Here is a 14288-nt window from a genome sequence, read left to right as displayed (position 1 = left end):
TCTAGAAAATCCCCAATATATATATATATATATATTTTTTTTTCAGAATGCTGAACTCATTAATAATTAATCATCAGAATATATTTTCCTCTGTCTCTAAAAATTTCTGGATTTTGAAATCATCCTGCGGATGCTCGTTTTCAGAGGCGTTTATTCAACTATAGGTGATTAAAACACATTGCAAATATACATAACCGAATGAATCGATGCACTGCTTCGATGAGCACTTCCAGTAATCAATTCCGCTGTGCGTCGTGTTCACTAGAGAGTCACGTTTTTGTTTTTTTACAGTCAACTTAAGTAGGCTATATTTTATGATGTTACAATGGTGAAATTACAAACATGGACTACACATTCTGAGATGTGAAATAAAATGAATAATGAGGAATTTTATTAATATGAAATTGTTCTTCTCCTATTTTCCTCCTTAAAATCTTGGGTAGGCAGTGCCTTCCTTGTCTCTCCTGACGAGCTGCCACTGTATGTACGTAATTGTGCAGGAAATATTAAGCATTATTATTTTTCATGAAATTGTGAAGCGTGTATTTTTCCCCCGATGTCTTTTATTTACCAACGTCCAGTGGCGATTCTAGGGGGTGGCCTGGGGTGGCCGGGGCCACCCCTGAAAGCTCATTGGCCACCCCTGTGGCCACCCCAGATCTGATAGGTAGTTGGTCAAGTTCGTCAACACAAGAAATGAGAAATGTTGCCAATCAATGATGACAGCTGATCAACTGATTTAGAGCCAGTTTAAATTTTTTAACTAACACAGTAACGGTCAAACTGAGACTTTGAGAGCTGATTTCTGCTCAGCGGACGTTTGGCCATGCAGGTCAGGTGACTTATGAGATGAAAGTACGTGCGCTGCACGGTCCACCTGCTGCTAGTCCGTGAAACAAGAGGACGGTGACGGTCACACAGTTGCAACAATACAACAACAATAAAAACGCTGGAATCAGTCTATTGAGAGGTATGGTCGGGATCCAAAGCAGCAGAGTGCGGCTCGGGAATATAGATCTGATGGCCGAGTGCGGGCACGGGCGGTAATGCACTCGTGTGTGTGCTGGTTGCGGGGGAGAGTAAAACGATTCGCGGGACTCCCGCAAAATAGAATTATCTATAAACTGAACATCTAAAAACAAATAAATTGTCATTCATCTGTTGCACAAAAGCAACAAGAACAACTAAAACAAAATAGAAACGATTTACAGGCCAGAGTCTCTATGTATAACATGTTTGCATTTGCAACAATGTAGCCAATCACAGACATATGTGTTGATTTCTTGAACGCAGTGGCCAATCAGAGACATTTAAAGTCCCCATGAAATCAAAATTGACCCTATTTACTTTGTTAGCGCATATTACTAGTCTTGTGGTGAACAATTAATCCGTGCAAGAAAATATTTTAAAAAAAAAATTTTTACCATGGTAATATTTAAAGTTCCCATGAAATCAAAATTGACCCTATTTACTTTGTTAGCGCATATTACTAGTCTTGTGGTGAACAATTAATCCGTGCAAGAAAATATTAAAAAAAAAATTTTTTTACCATGGTAATCTTTAATCAAAATCTGAAAATGCCCCTCCCCTCTGCATTGGAGGACCTTCTCTGATGACGTAGGTTTGAGGAATTGGTTTGGGCAACGCTTAACCACTCCCCTCAAACCGTTAGTCTGTTATGAGCAGAGATGGAGAGGAGGAGCGCTAGAGTAAAACCCTGCCCTCTGTTCAATATTCCCTTTCACTGGGAAATACGTCACAACACTGGAGAAAAGTCGTTTGCAACTTCCGGTTCACGGGGACTTTAAGATAGAATCCCCTCACCGCTCAAAATGGACTTTTTGTTCAGTGCTGATTTCTGCATAGGCTACTGGCAAATCATCTGATTATAGCAAACAAAGTGTATATATTATGAAAGATTCATTATGCAGCCAGTTTCATTGATAATAACAGAGATTTGTGAGATCACGATGAACTGAGATGTCAGCTTTTTAGGAATTATTAAGGGAGAAATCCGTCCTGCGCAGGTCTCTAATGTAGACTTTAAAAAGTAAGTAAGAATCTAAGTAAGAATCTTTATTGTCAATGTATATCAAGTATACAATGAAATTGCAATGCTCTACGGCCAGTGCATAATAAATATAAAAATTGTTAAAACAATAAATAAATAAAAAATATAAGACAGAATTTAAGAATATATAAGACAGAGAATTGAAAAACAAACGACTAACATTATATTTACATTAAAAGTAGCCTAGGCTGCAATCTAGTGTATGTGAACCTTTTTGCCGATAAACACAAGTGCATTTTCAGACAAGTTAATGGACAAGTTAATTGAGTAGCCTAAATCATATTCCCACTACGGTAATTAATAACAGACTATAGTAAACACATCTCCTAAATAGGCCTGTGACTGTATCTTACATTTTATGAAATAGTACCATTATTTAAAAATAAAGTTTGCACTTTGTTACTATTATTAAAATCCTCTATTGTTCATAAGAGTTTAAGGGTTTTCATAACATTACTTTATAGTAGGCTATATATGGCCACCCCACTCAAGTTTTGTGTCCCATCTTGGCCACCCCAGTAAAAATGTCCTGGATACACCACTGCCAACGTCCACTTCAAAATCTTGGAGAACTTGGAAACAATGACAGTTAATGGGCTAATGGACCGCGCAAATTCTCTGGCATTTCACTAGCGTGTAAGTATGCATAGGAATGAAGTGTTATTATGTAGGCTATTATATTATATTCATATTGACTGTCTTAAATCAAGGCTGCAAACTCTCAGGCCACACATCCATTTTCTCCCGCAGTAAGAAAAAAAGAACAAAAGGAGGATACAGACAATGACAAGGCAGAGCAGGCCGCACCGTGCAGCAGCGAGTTATTCAGACCAATCAGGTTAAATGCCGAACTTCAATTGGGCATTTACAACTTCGTATGAACACAGGCAGGTCAGAGAGTTATGGTTATGGAGGCGCTTAAAAAACAAAACATAAGTAAATCTGTATTCAGATTTCAGAATGAGCGAATTGCAGTAGGCCTATATGTTGAGGTGTCTTGCTGTCTATCCATTGATCTGTTCACTAATGAAGACGAACATAACTTGCACGCACTTTTTATAAACAGGGAAAATTCCCAACTTTAATTAAATAATTTAAATGTTTAAGACTCTTGAGATGAAATAATGTACAGGGAGACTCGTTCGGTAATGTTATCTCATTCAAATCAGATGATTTCCTATTAATTCAATATAATGTGTGGTAATACCAATATGGCAGTGCAGAGTTATATCCAAAGGTTTCTCTTTGAAAGCAATGAAGTTGCACATAAAAAATGTACGCTACCCTGCATGTTAAAAAGTGACGCCAAGGAGTCCTGACCAAATGTCCATATGTGACGAATTGGGAGCGAGAATGTGTTGCACAATCAGACAGAAAAGGCACAGTGTCTTAATAAGGGAATGTATCTAAAACATAAAGAGTAAACATACATTTACCATTTAATATAAGACATTCAGATGCTTTTAACAAGAACTAAATCCATTATCATGTTATTGCTAACAGTCCACTTATGGAACCCATCTCCAGTGTATATGATCACATGATTTACCTTAACACTAACATGAGAGTCATAAAGGAATGCACACTGGGTTGAAAATGTAACTCAATACATGCAACATTTTTCTCATTATGTAGCATCAACAGTGTTAAATTCGGAGATCGACTACTTTTGACTGACAAAATTCCAGCCACCGGAAACACTAACTGATAAAGTGAGTTGTACAAAACCTTTCTTTTTAGCAAACTTTGTGTATACAAACAATGTTCTCAATGCTCGAGTTCATGTGTAGAGCCCCTGGTGATACTTCAAGCACAGTTTCATGTTGTGTCGAGCCTTCTTAGTGTTTTAAAAATAGCTATTTTGATGCTATATCATTGTAGTGCCCCTAGCACTCCCATTCAAAAGGCATTTTGACCGAATACGAAAATACGGTCAATCTTAAAAGTGGAGTTTCCATTCTAATTATGCTTTTACACAAATGTTTGACTTGGGTAGATGAACAAAAATAGCCTATGCAATAAAGTTACCCTTTAAATAAGACTCCCCAATGTATAGTTTGTAATTTAAAAATATGTTTGTTGAAACATGAATTGTTTTATACAAATAAACGATCTGAATTTGAAAACAGTGCATTTTATTTATTAAAATAGTGTCATAAATAAAAAATAATATTTAATTAAACTGTTGGGTTATTTTAACAACTGGTGTTTAACCCAATGCATTGGGTTAAAATAACCCATCGTTGGGTTATTTTTAATTAGTAATTCATTAAATAACTTGCTTTGCCACTACTTTAAGGTTCTTCTGAGATGTGTAGTAGGCTAGTTTGGTAATCTAAGTATTTAATTTAGGTGATTTAATGGAGTCATATCTTAATTCTCATCTATTCTTTATGGGATCGATTGACTCTTTTGTGTTTAATGGAAGTCATTCCAAAGAAAAAAGTTGCTTTCATCAGTTTGAAATAACTTGCTCTGCCTTTAAAGTTTTGGAGATGTCACTGTCTACAGTCATACATTTTTAACCAACAGCAAAACAGTCATTTAGACAATAGGCAGTGCTTTGGGTTGTTGCAGGCATGGAGCTCAGTTGTAGCTAATGCAGCCTCAATAGACCCGCTTTCTGTGTGAAGACTAAAATGAATTTTGAGGCAACCTTCATACTGCAAAATCCCCTGAGGGAGCGCGAGTAGGCAAAAAAAAAAAAAAAAAAAAAAAAATCACGAAAATTCCCCCCCTGTTGAAATGCAAGTGGTTGGACTATTATAACACACAAACAAATCATCCTCCTAGCGACTTTTACTGGTGTTACTGGTAGTGGTGGGGGAAAAAATCGATTCTGTTCAGTATTGCGAAATTTTGCGCACGCAATTCAATACTGTAGCGCAAAGTATTGCAGTATTTAATTATAAAATTATCTGTTTTACTTTCAGGTTATAGGGCTGTGACGGTGGGAATTTTTTTTACCACCGCGGTGGTAATGGACCAACTAGGCTGTGGTGGTTGGTTTTTTTTTTTTTAGCAAAAAAGTGTTTATTTGAGCAATTCCGTCAAAGAAACAACACACTAGGCCTGTAAAGTATTAAAATAAATATCATTAAATATTGGAAACTTAAATAATATAGGCTAATAAAGTTAAATCTATTTTAAAAAACAAACGTGATGCACTGCGCTTTGAGAGGGATGTGGGACACGAGCAGGAAACATCGATCTCTTTTCTGATATCTTCATGTTTTCTACTTGTTGTAAAAGGTATGAAGAGCGAATTTTATCCTCCACAAGGGCAAGACATTTACTATGTTTGAAATTGCGCTGCCAGAGAAAGCGAAACAAAAATCACCCACGCGTGTGAAACACGCTTTACAAATAAACTTGAGACAACGCATGTCTAATAACAAGCACAAACTGTGTTAAAAAAGATTTTGACGTAGCCTACAAGTAAAAATGTGGGCTATCTGTCCTGCAGCGTTTTTCTACAAGAATACGAATATAATATGCCATTGCCTAATTAAAAGCGAACCAAGGAAGAAACGTTTATAATCCCCTGCGAAAATGGGTGAGACCGTGAGTGAAGATTTGGGAAAAGAAACAAGAGATTCCATACAGGGATGAGTCACGGTTTTTGAATATTCTATTAGTTTATTTAATTATAGAATATCGAATAGGTTGTGCGATTATTCTCTAAAATAAAATCTGCATGTTCTAGATGCGGTGGTGATGCTGCCAATAACGCACATAACAGCTGTCACAAAGAACCAGCAAAATGATTATGAATGTGCCAAATATAGCAAGGAGACATTTTAATTGTTTATTAATAAACTAGTGTTTTCTGTGTCGTTGTCGGGCTGCAAAGATTAAGTTAATTGACGATGCCGTCTCATCATCTTCGCAGTGAACGCGCCTATATAGAGAGATGCACACTTCATACGGATTACATAAGCAGAGTAGGCTAGTCGGTTTCTTTTCGTTTTGAATTATTTTGTTTATAATGGGACCGAAATGAGGATCTTTGCAAGGCAAAGCAGGCTCAGGTCTCACATTAACATCGCCTACCTGCAAGCTTCTCTGAAAAATGCAGATGATATGCCTACTATTAGGCCTAGTAATAATAACAATAAAGCATAAATTCATATCAGAGGTCTGGTGCCAATTCCCAATTATAGCAATAGCCTAGTAATGATAATTACTAGGCCTAATAGTACCCTGGGAGGAGGAGGAGGAGGAGGGGGGAACCCAACTGCAATGAACCAGCTTTGGGGGTGGGGGGCCCAGCTTGCAAAAGGTTGAGAACCCATGGCTTAAAGGGATAGCTCACCAAAAAAATTAAATTATGTCCTCATTCACCTCATGTTACAAACCTGAATGCATTTTATTTTTTCTGTGGAACATAAAAAGATATTTTGAAGAATGTTGGTAACCAAACAATTTTGGTTCCCTTTGACTTCCATTCTATAGACAAAAAAATACAGTGTTGTAATATGATCTTACAACTTGATGTATAAATCAAATCCAATTGACAGGAGGCTTAGGCTGGATGGATTCAAAACGGTTTTATTTTATTTTTTTACAGTTTGTACATACATCACACCAGAAGTATGCATGTTAAAAACAAACATGTGTTTTGTTTTGCCTGTATCAGTTTTTGTACACAATTAAGCTGTGGACCTTTTGTGAAACATTTTCTTTAGCTGCAACACATGAAGTAAAAACTCTTTTGCGCACTGCTCTAATATTTAATCCATAAATTAGAGGACTAAAAATAGGTGGAACTATAACTAATTCTAAAGCCAAAAAATTACGCAGACTCTCTGAAATGTCATTTGAACCATATCTGTTATACATTAAATCAAAAAGGAAAGCAAAAGTGAAATTTATCAGTGATAATATGTGTGGAAGACATGTTTGCCAGAATTTCCTTCTGTTTTCTAAAGATGCTTTACATGCAGAGATCAGTTTTACATAGGACACTATGATGAAAACTATAAAGCTAAAAAATGTGACTGTAATGGCATATCCAAATACATTATTTACAACAGATGATACACAAGACAGCTTTACAATTGACCAGTTGTCACAATATAATTTGTCAATGTGATATTTACAAATAGATCTCAAGTTTGCTAATAGGGTGGCTATAACACCACAGATGTTGGGTACAATCCAAGAAAACAGAATTAATTTGACACAGGTGTTTTTAGTTAATTTTGAATGATAGTCTAAAGGTTTGCATATGGCTACATATCTATCATAAGACATCACTGTTAATATTGTGATCTCAGAAAGTAAAGAGCTGTAGATAACATAGGTTTGCAGAGCACACATATGGAAGGAGATCACATATGAATCCAATATTAAATCAGACAGAATTTTAGGGTAGAATCCTGTGGCTCCATAAACCCCATTTACACACAGATGAGACAAGAATATGTACATTGGTTCATGAAGTGCTTTCTCTATGATAATGACTACAACAACAACAATATTTATAAACAATATAAAGAGAAATAAGGCAAAAAAACAAATAAAATATACATGCCTATATAATTTAGTCTCTTTTGGCACCATAAGAGTCAGTATCAAAGGATAAGACATGTTATCCATCATGGCAGTCAAGGTATGTCATGGATAGTCCTTTAAATCACACGAAACAAACAAATATCATGCAAAACAACCCAATACAAGACAATATTAGTCAATGGTCAGTAAATGAATAACTAAAGCAGACATTTAATTAAGCTTCAATTACCAAAGTTGCCTAAGGAAATAAAGGAAATAAAGCAGTCAGGAAAAAAAAAAAGGAAAGTTAACAGTTTCCACAAATGTGTTTGCAACTGAAAGTGATGAGGTCTTTAGCTTAGTTTTATATTTAGTGATTTCTCATTAGGGAAATCTCTGAGAGATATTCTAACATTCCTTGGGACTAATTATGGGTTCAAGCACAACACTTTGCAAACTTCTTGATCTGTTAAAATAAATGTCAAAATAAAATAAATGTCAGTTTTAGTAACAATACCTGCGAAAACAGCCCCACATTTAATAAGTTTGGAACACCCCATATTTAAAGGATTTTGTTGTAATCTTACTAAATGAAACCATATAATTTGGTTATGTGGACAGCTGAATCTCAAAGTTTTGGATATTCTTCATATTCTGTTTCAGTTTGCAGCAGTGACAGAAATCATCTTTTACAATAAGATTAAATTGATTTGTACCTTTTATGGGCATTTTTTCCTTTAAAAATAAACATTTTAACCTAATTAAATGCATGCAATTTTATTAGTCAAATTCTTAAATTAAATCAAATTCTATTGGAATAATCTATCTATAAATTACAGGAACGTCTGTCTCTCTGTGTGTGTGTCTGTTATTCGCATATCTCTCGAACTGTTACTCCGATGGATTTCAAACTTGACAGGTGTATTGCTACGGGCACAAGTAAGTGCAGTGCCAAGTTTGACGATGTTTGGATGAGAAATGCAAAAGATATCGTTAAAAATACCAGCCGTTTACTTCTGTATATTATCTATCTATATATTATGGGAACGTCTTTCTGTGTGTGTGTGTGTGTGTGTGTGTGTGTGTGTGCGTGTGTGTTATTCGCATATCTCTCGAACTGTTAGTCCGATGGATTTCAAATTTGACAGGTGTCTCGCTACGGGCATGATTAAGTGCAGTGCCAAGTTTGACGTTGTTTGGATTAGAAATGCAAAAAATATCGGTAAAAATATATCTGTAAAAGAAGCACTCTGGCTTTTGCCGCTCTAGCCACTCTGGCTTTTGACCCTCACAGAGAGGGTCGAAGAAAGCAGTGAAGCTTAGCTTGGGGTTCCCTGTGTAACCTGCTCCCTTAATCGTGTAGTTCAATGTTCCACATTTATTGTATATCATTATGTCAGTATCAGTATTTGCTTTCTACCATGCACAAATAAAAATGTCACTGAACTTTTGCTGTGTAATTGTAACAATGAGCACTCAAACACACCAAACCAACAATTACTAAAAACACACACAAAAACTGATTTTGCACGGGCACTTTGCACTGCTCCCTGAATCGACGCGCTTATTCATTTGTGGATGTTAACTGAATCTGTAAGTCAGCTATGCTGTTTACTTCTGAATATTATATTTAATTCTGGTGCGCTTAACGTTATCGCTACTGTGTAATAGTAGCCTATGCTATTCACCAACAAACATATCCTATTCAATGCGTTCACAGTCTCTTTCACGGGCACAATTTGTAGTAGCCTGTTCACAAACTGTTTGCTCAAGCATAGCGTTTTCTCGGAGTTCACTGTGTGCTTTCTACCATGCACAAATAAAAAAAGTCACTGAACTTTTGCTGTGCAATTGTAACAATGAGCACTCAAACTAACAATTACTAAAAACACACAAAAACTGATTTTGATCACGGGCATTTTGCACTAGTAAGACTAATTGGACAAGACAAATAGGGCTGTTAACAATCAAATGAAATCAGTATCAACTAAATTAATCTTGCATTTTCAGCTCTGAGGGTCATGAATGCATTTAACATGCAGAAAATGCAGAAATAATATTTGATGTTTTAAACATAAAACGTTGAATGACAATTCTAATATTGAGATTAGAAATTATTAAAAAAAAATTAAAAGATACTTTAATTGTGAAATTAAAACCGCCAGTAGGTGGCAGCAAATCACTGTTGATGAATGAGTCTTTGGGTGCTATTTTAACAATCTAAGCGCTTGGGTGGGCATACACTGTGCGATTTTCGTCAGATTTTGAGCCGAATTTTGACTCGTGCGATTCTTTTTCGAGTCGGGCCGATTTTCAGCTTTGTCATAGTGCAGTATTCGTGCAGTGTACAGGGGTAAATGAGAGGCGATTAACCTTTCCCGACCGGCAATCGGATGGTCGGATGAATTTCTGGCATGTCAGATATTGGGACTATATTGGGGTGAAGCACAGGCGAAGCACTGCTACCTGGGCGCAGAGATATCACACCACCAGTTAGTGTTGACTCTCATCCTCCTCACGTCCTCAGGCTGTTGAGCGATCGCAACCTCCTCCCCCTGTCGTTCTATTTCCAAAGCACGCAGCTCATCTTCTGAAAACTCTGGTTCATAGAGGTATATGGTTCTGGCTCTCGACTGTCTGAGAAGTCACCCTCTTCGTCTCTCACAAAATCCGCCATGTTCATCGCCATTCACTATGTCTACTGTAGGAAAAATAGCCGGCTACTATTCACGCTGGTATGTTGACGGAAGTTGGGGGATTTCAGGTGTTGCGTGATATCTCTATCTCTGCGCCCAAGTAGCAGTGCTTCGCCTGTGCTTCACCCCAATATAGTCCCATGTCAATATCTGCCTAGGAAATCGCCTAGTCTTAATCTGCATTGCTATTTGTACTTGTTGTGAATACGCAGACCACAAGAAGTAATTCGTTTTTTTTTTTTTTTTTATCACTTTTACTCACGACATGCTAGCTGGCAACAAAGGATTCCATTCATTATGCTAAGCTAAGCTATCGGCGGTGCTGCCAAACTAAAACAGTGCATGCACTGAGACAAAAATGCGTTTGCCCACCTATCTAAATGTAGGAAAAACTGTGAATAAGCCCTATTTCAAAAAACGGTGGAGTGTTCCTTTAAAACAGACACCCAAAAGCGTGCGGTGGGTTTAGTGGGGGGTAACTGAGAATGAATGGGGGAAAGTCACGTGAGAGGAGGCAATGGCTCCATCGCGCTATGATTGGATATGATTGGTTATGATCGTACATGATTGGTTCGTGCAGTAAATCCCGCCTCTTGTTTTCGTGCGAGTTCACGGATCGGCCTGAATTAAGATAATTATGGCATTAATGAAAAATGGAAGGGGGGTCTTTTTTTTATTTAAAAGAAATGATGAACATTACACAAATAATATATATTGTTTAAATTGTTACTGCCTTTGGTTATTATTTTGGAATAAATGTAAAAATACTAACTTGATGAATTGTATACTTGGTTTTAATACATAGAAAATTACTTAGTGTAAAAATAAAAAATAGAACTGTAGACCAGGTAAATTTATTTATTAAGTGTCGACTGTTGACGCTTGGGTGTCGATGCCCCAGGTAATTAGGTCCAGGTACGTAAGAAAAATCACATGTAGGCTATGTGTGCATTAAAAGTACCATTTCAGCAACGAGAACGATGCTGAGCCAAAAGAAGATAAAGATGTGTTCTGGCGACTGGCGTGTTTATTGAACCAATCAGATAAGAGTAAATTGAGAATGATCGAGAAGATCATTTGATTGGCTACATGAAGAAGGTGGACCCGCCCTCCTCCTCTCGCTTGAAAATCTCAATGGGCCCTATGTAACGAGGTATGATGTTGTGGGAAGAAGGAGGCGGGAACCGGCGAACATTCAACAATATTTAATAAATAAAATGACACAAATACAAAATGAAAGTAAAAGCCAGCAGCCCCTCACGGACGACTGCTGGCAGTGGCAACACAAACCAAAAACAAAACATCAACTAAAAATAAGGCCTGTCCTCTCTCGCTCTTCACTGTCGTCGCTCCTCCTTTATGCCTCCGCTCCTCCGTGAGAGATGCGAGACCGGTGCGTCTCACAGGTGTGGCTCATCATAATCACGCCACCGGCCTCGCGCCGTCCTCCCACGGCCCTCGACCTCGTCCTGCTCGCCACATACCCCCATCGCCCCTCGCAGGCCGGGGGTACCACCGAGGCTGCGCCTACTCCCCCCCCCTCCCCGGGGGGGACCGATCACGGCGGCTGCGGTACCTGGGGGTATGGACAGACGAGGTGAGAGTACAGGAGACGGAAGCATGAGGAGCGACAGAGACGAGAGAGGGGAGAGAGAAAAAATAAAATAAAATCTTGATCCGGTTCCCGGACACACTGCCGCTCGGTCCTCAACCAGCTGAGAGTCACTCGCGGTGCCATGCGATGGTACTGGACATCCGTTGGGGAACAGCTCGACGCTCCTCCGCCTCCTGGCGGACGGCGATGGCTCCTCCGGTTGAGGGCAGCCGGCAGCGAGTCTCCCGTTCCCTGCTCCGCCCCCATCATGGCCGACGGCAACAGGCTCCGGCCCACGGCAAACGGGACTCCTCCGCTCCCTCTCGGGGCAGCCACCCCTCCTCGACCCAGGAGCACGGCAGCGAGCTCGAGCTCCGTCCCCCCAGTTCTTCCATCGCTCCAGCACCATCGCCTCGGGCAATCGGCGGCCATCGCTCCCTCGTGCTGCCCGACCTCCTCAGCACCGCGATCCCCCCCAGCAGCGAGGGCTCTCCGACAGCGTGTCCCTCCTTCTTCCCGGGTTTCGGCACCAGTGTAACGAGGTATGATGTTGTGGGAAGAAGGAGGCGGGAACCGGCGAACATTCAACAATATTTAATAAATAAAATGACACAAATACAAAATAATAATAATAATAATTTAATAATAAATTTATTTTATAATGCGCCTTTCTCAAACTCAAAGCGCTACAGGATACAAAGCAAAATAATCAAACAATCAACATTGCATCAGAACAAGTGTAAAATAATAATAATAATAATAATAATTTATAAATTAAAAGCAGTAGTAAAAAGATGAGTCTTAAGAAGTTTCTTAAAACAATCCACCGAAGGAGCATTTCTGATGGGTGCAGGTAAAGTATTCCATAACTTTGGCGCAATACAGGAAAAGGCTCTTCCCCCCATAGTTTTTAATTTAAAACGAGGCTGAAACAGACAGAGAGAGACAGCAGAGCGGAGAGAACGAGCAGGAATGGATGGTGTAACCAAATCACAGATGTAATCCGGAGCCAACCCATGTACAGCTTTATAAGTTAAAATCAGAATTTTAAAATCAATACGTGACTGAACTGGAAGCCAATGCAATTGCTGGAGCACTGGTGTAATGTGATGGCGTGAGGATGTGTGAGTCAAGACGCGTGCGGCCGAGTTTTGGATATATTGCAACCTCTTAATAGAGTTTGCTGGTAGACCCACAAAAAGAGAATTACAATAATCAAGTCTCGATGTGATAAAGGCATGGATAAGCCTCTCTGCATCAGGCCTAGAGAGAAACGGTCTGATACGTGCTATGTTCCTCAGGTGAAAAAAAGCCACCTTCGTTATATTTTTAAAATGTGAATTAAAAGTAAGCTGGGCATCAAAGATCACACCCAGATTACGAACCTGGTCAGAAGGGGACAGCTGGGTATTGTCAACTGAGATTCTAAAATCCTTACATTTACCAACATTCACTGAAGTTCCAATTAATAAGACTTCCGTTTTGGAGCAGTTTAGTTTTAAAAAATTGAGTTTCATCCACCCTTTGATTTCCAGCAAACAATCAGACAGTTTCGAAGAGGAAGAATTAACATCAGGTTGAGAGCTGATATAAATCTGGGTGTCGTCTGCGTAACAATGATAGCTTAGGCCATACTTCTGAATGATCTGCCCGAGAGGCAGCATATAGATACTGAATAAAACAGGACCCAAAACTGACCCCTGAGGGACACCCTGACACAAAGGAATAGTTTGAGACCTAAAATGAAAGTCAAAGCAAGCAGCCCCTCACGGACGACTGCTGGCAACACAAACCAAAAACAAAACATCAACTAAAAATCAGGCCTGTCCCCTCTCGCTCTTCACTGTCGTCGCTCCTCCTTTATGCCTCCGCTCCTCCGTGAGAGATGCGAGACCGGTGCGTCTCACAGGTGTGGCTCATCATAATCACGCCACCGGCCTCGCGCCGTCCTCCCACGGCCCTCGACCTCGTCCTGCTCGCCACACCCTATTTTAAGGATCTAAGCACATGGTCTAAAGAGCACGGCAAGTGCACTTAGGCCGTGTCCAAATCCACTTTTGCTAGTTTAATGGCAGGAAAAAAGGTTGGCACGCCTAAAAGGGTTGTTTCTATTCTCTTAATGAGTAATGGGTGTGTTTTGGGCATAAAGTGCAATAAACCAATCAGAGTGTAATTTCCCATTCCCTTTAAAAGCCAGTTGTGCTCGCGCCATGGCGGATTCGCTATTTACATGGCGCATTTTGCAAACGGAAAGACTGATCTGCTCGTGTGCAAGGTTAAGCAGACCATCCTGGTCAATGGTGCAGTCTATTTCAGTTGCCTCAAAATAGCAACAAGGCAACAATGCGCCTGAACACACCTCTTTTTCAGACCAGCAAGCCCATGGGCGCACAAATGGGCGCAAATGCATTTGCTATTTAAACAACGTGGT

The 14288-nt window shown here is 39.2% G+C and overlaps 1 protein-coding gene across 1 annotated transcript; it reads right to left on the bottom strand.

The window, feature by feature from the left end:
- Nucleotides 1-6706: 6706 nt before the first annotated feature.
- On the bottom strand, nucleotides 6707-7672 carry LOC308706073 (olfactory receptor 5K1-like; the record flags this gene model as incomplete). Its single annotated transcript, XM_081391458.1, has 1 exon — nucleotides 6707-7672. One exon carries the CDS (start codon nucleotides 7670-7672, stop codon nucleotides 6707-6709), a length of 966 nt encoding a protein of 321 aa, XP_081247584.1.
- Nucleotides 7673-14288: the final 6616 nt, after the last annotated feature.

Source organism: Scardinius erythrophthalmus (genome assembly GCF_964197995.2).
Source record: "Scardinius erythrophthalmus genome assembly, chromosome: 17".
Lineage (NCBI taxonomy): Eukaryota > Metazoa > Chordata > Actinopteri > Cypriniformes > Leuciscidae > Scardinius > Scardinius erythrophthalmus.
Note: the sequence above shows the minus strand (reverse complement) of the source record. Positions and strands in the feature narration are given on the sequence as shown.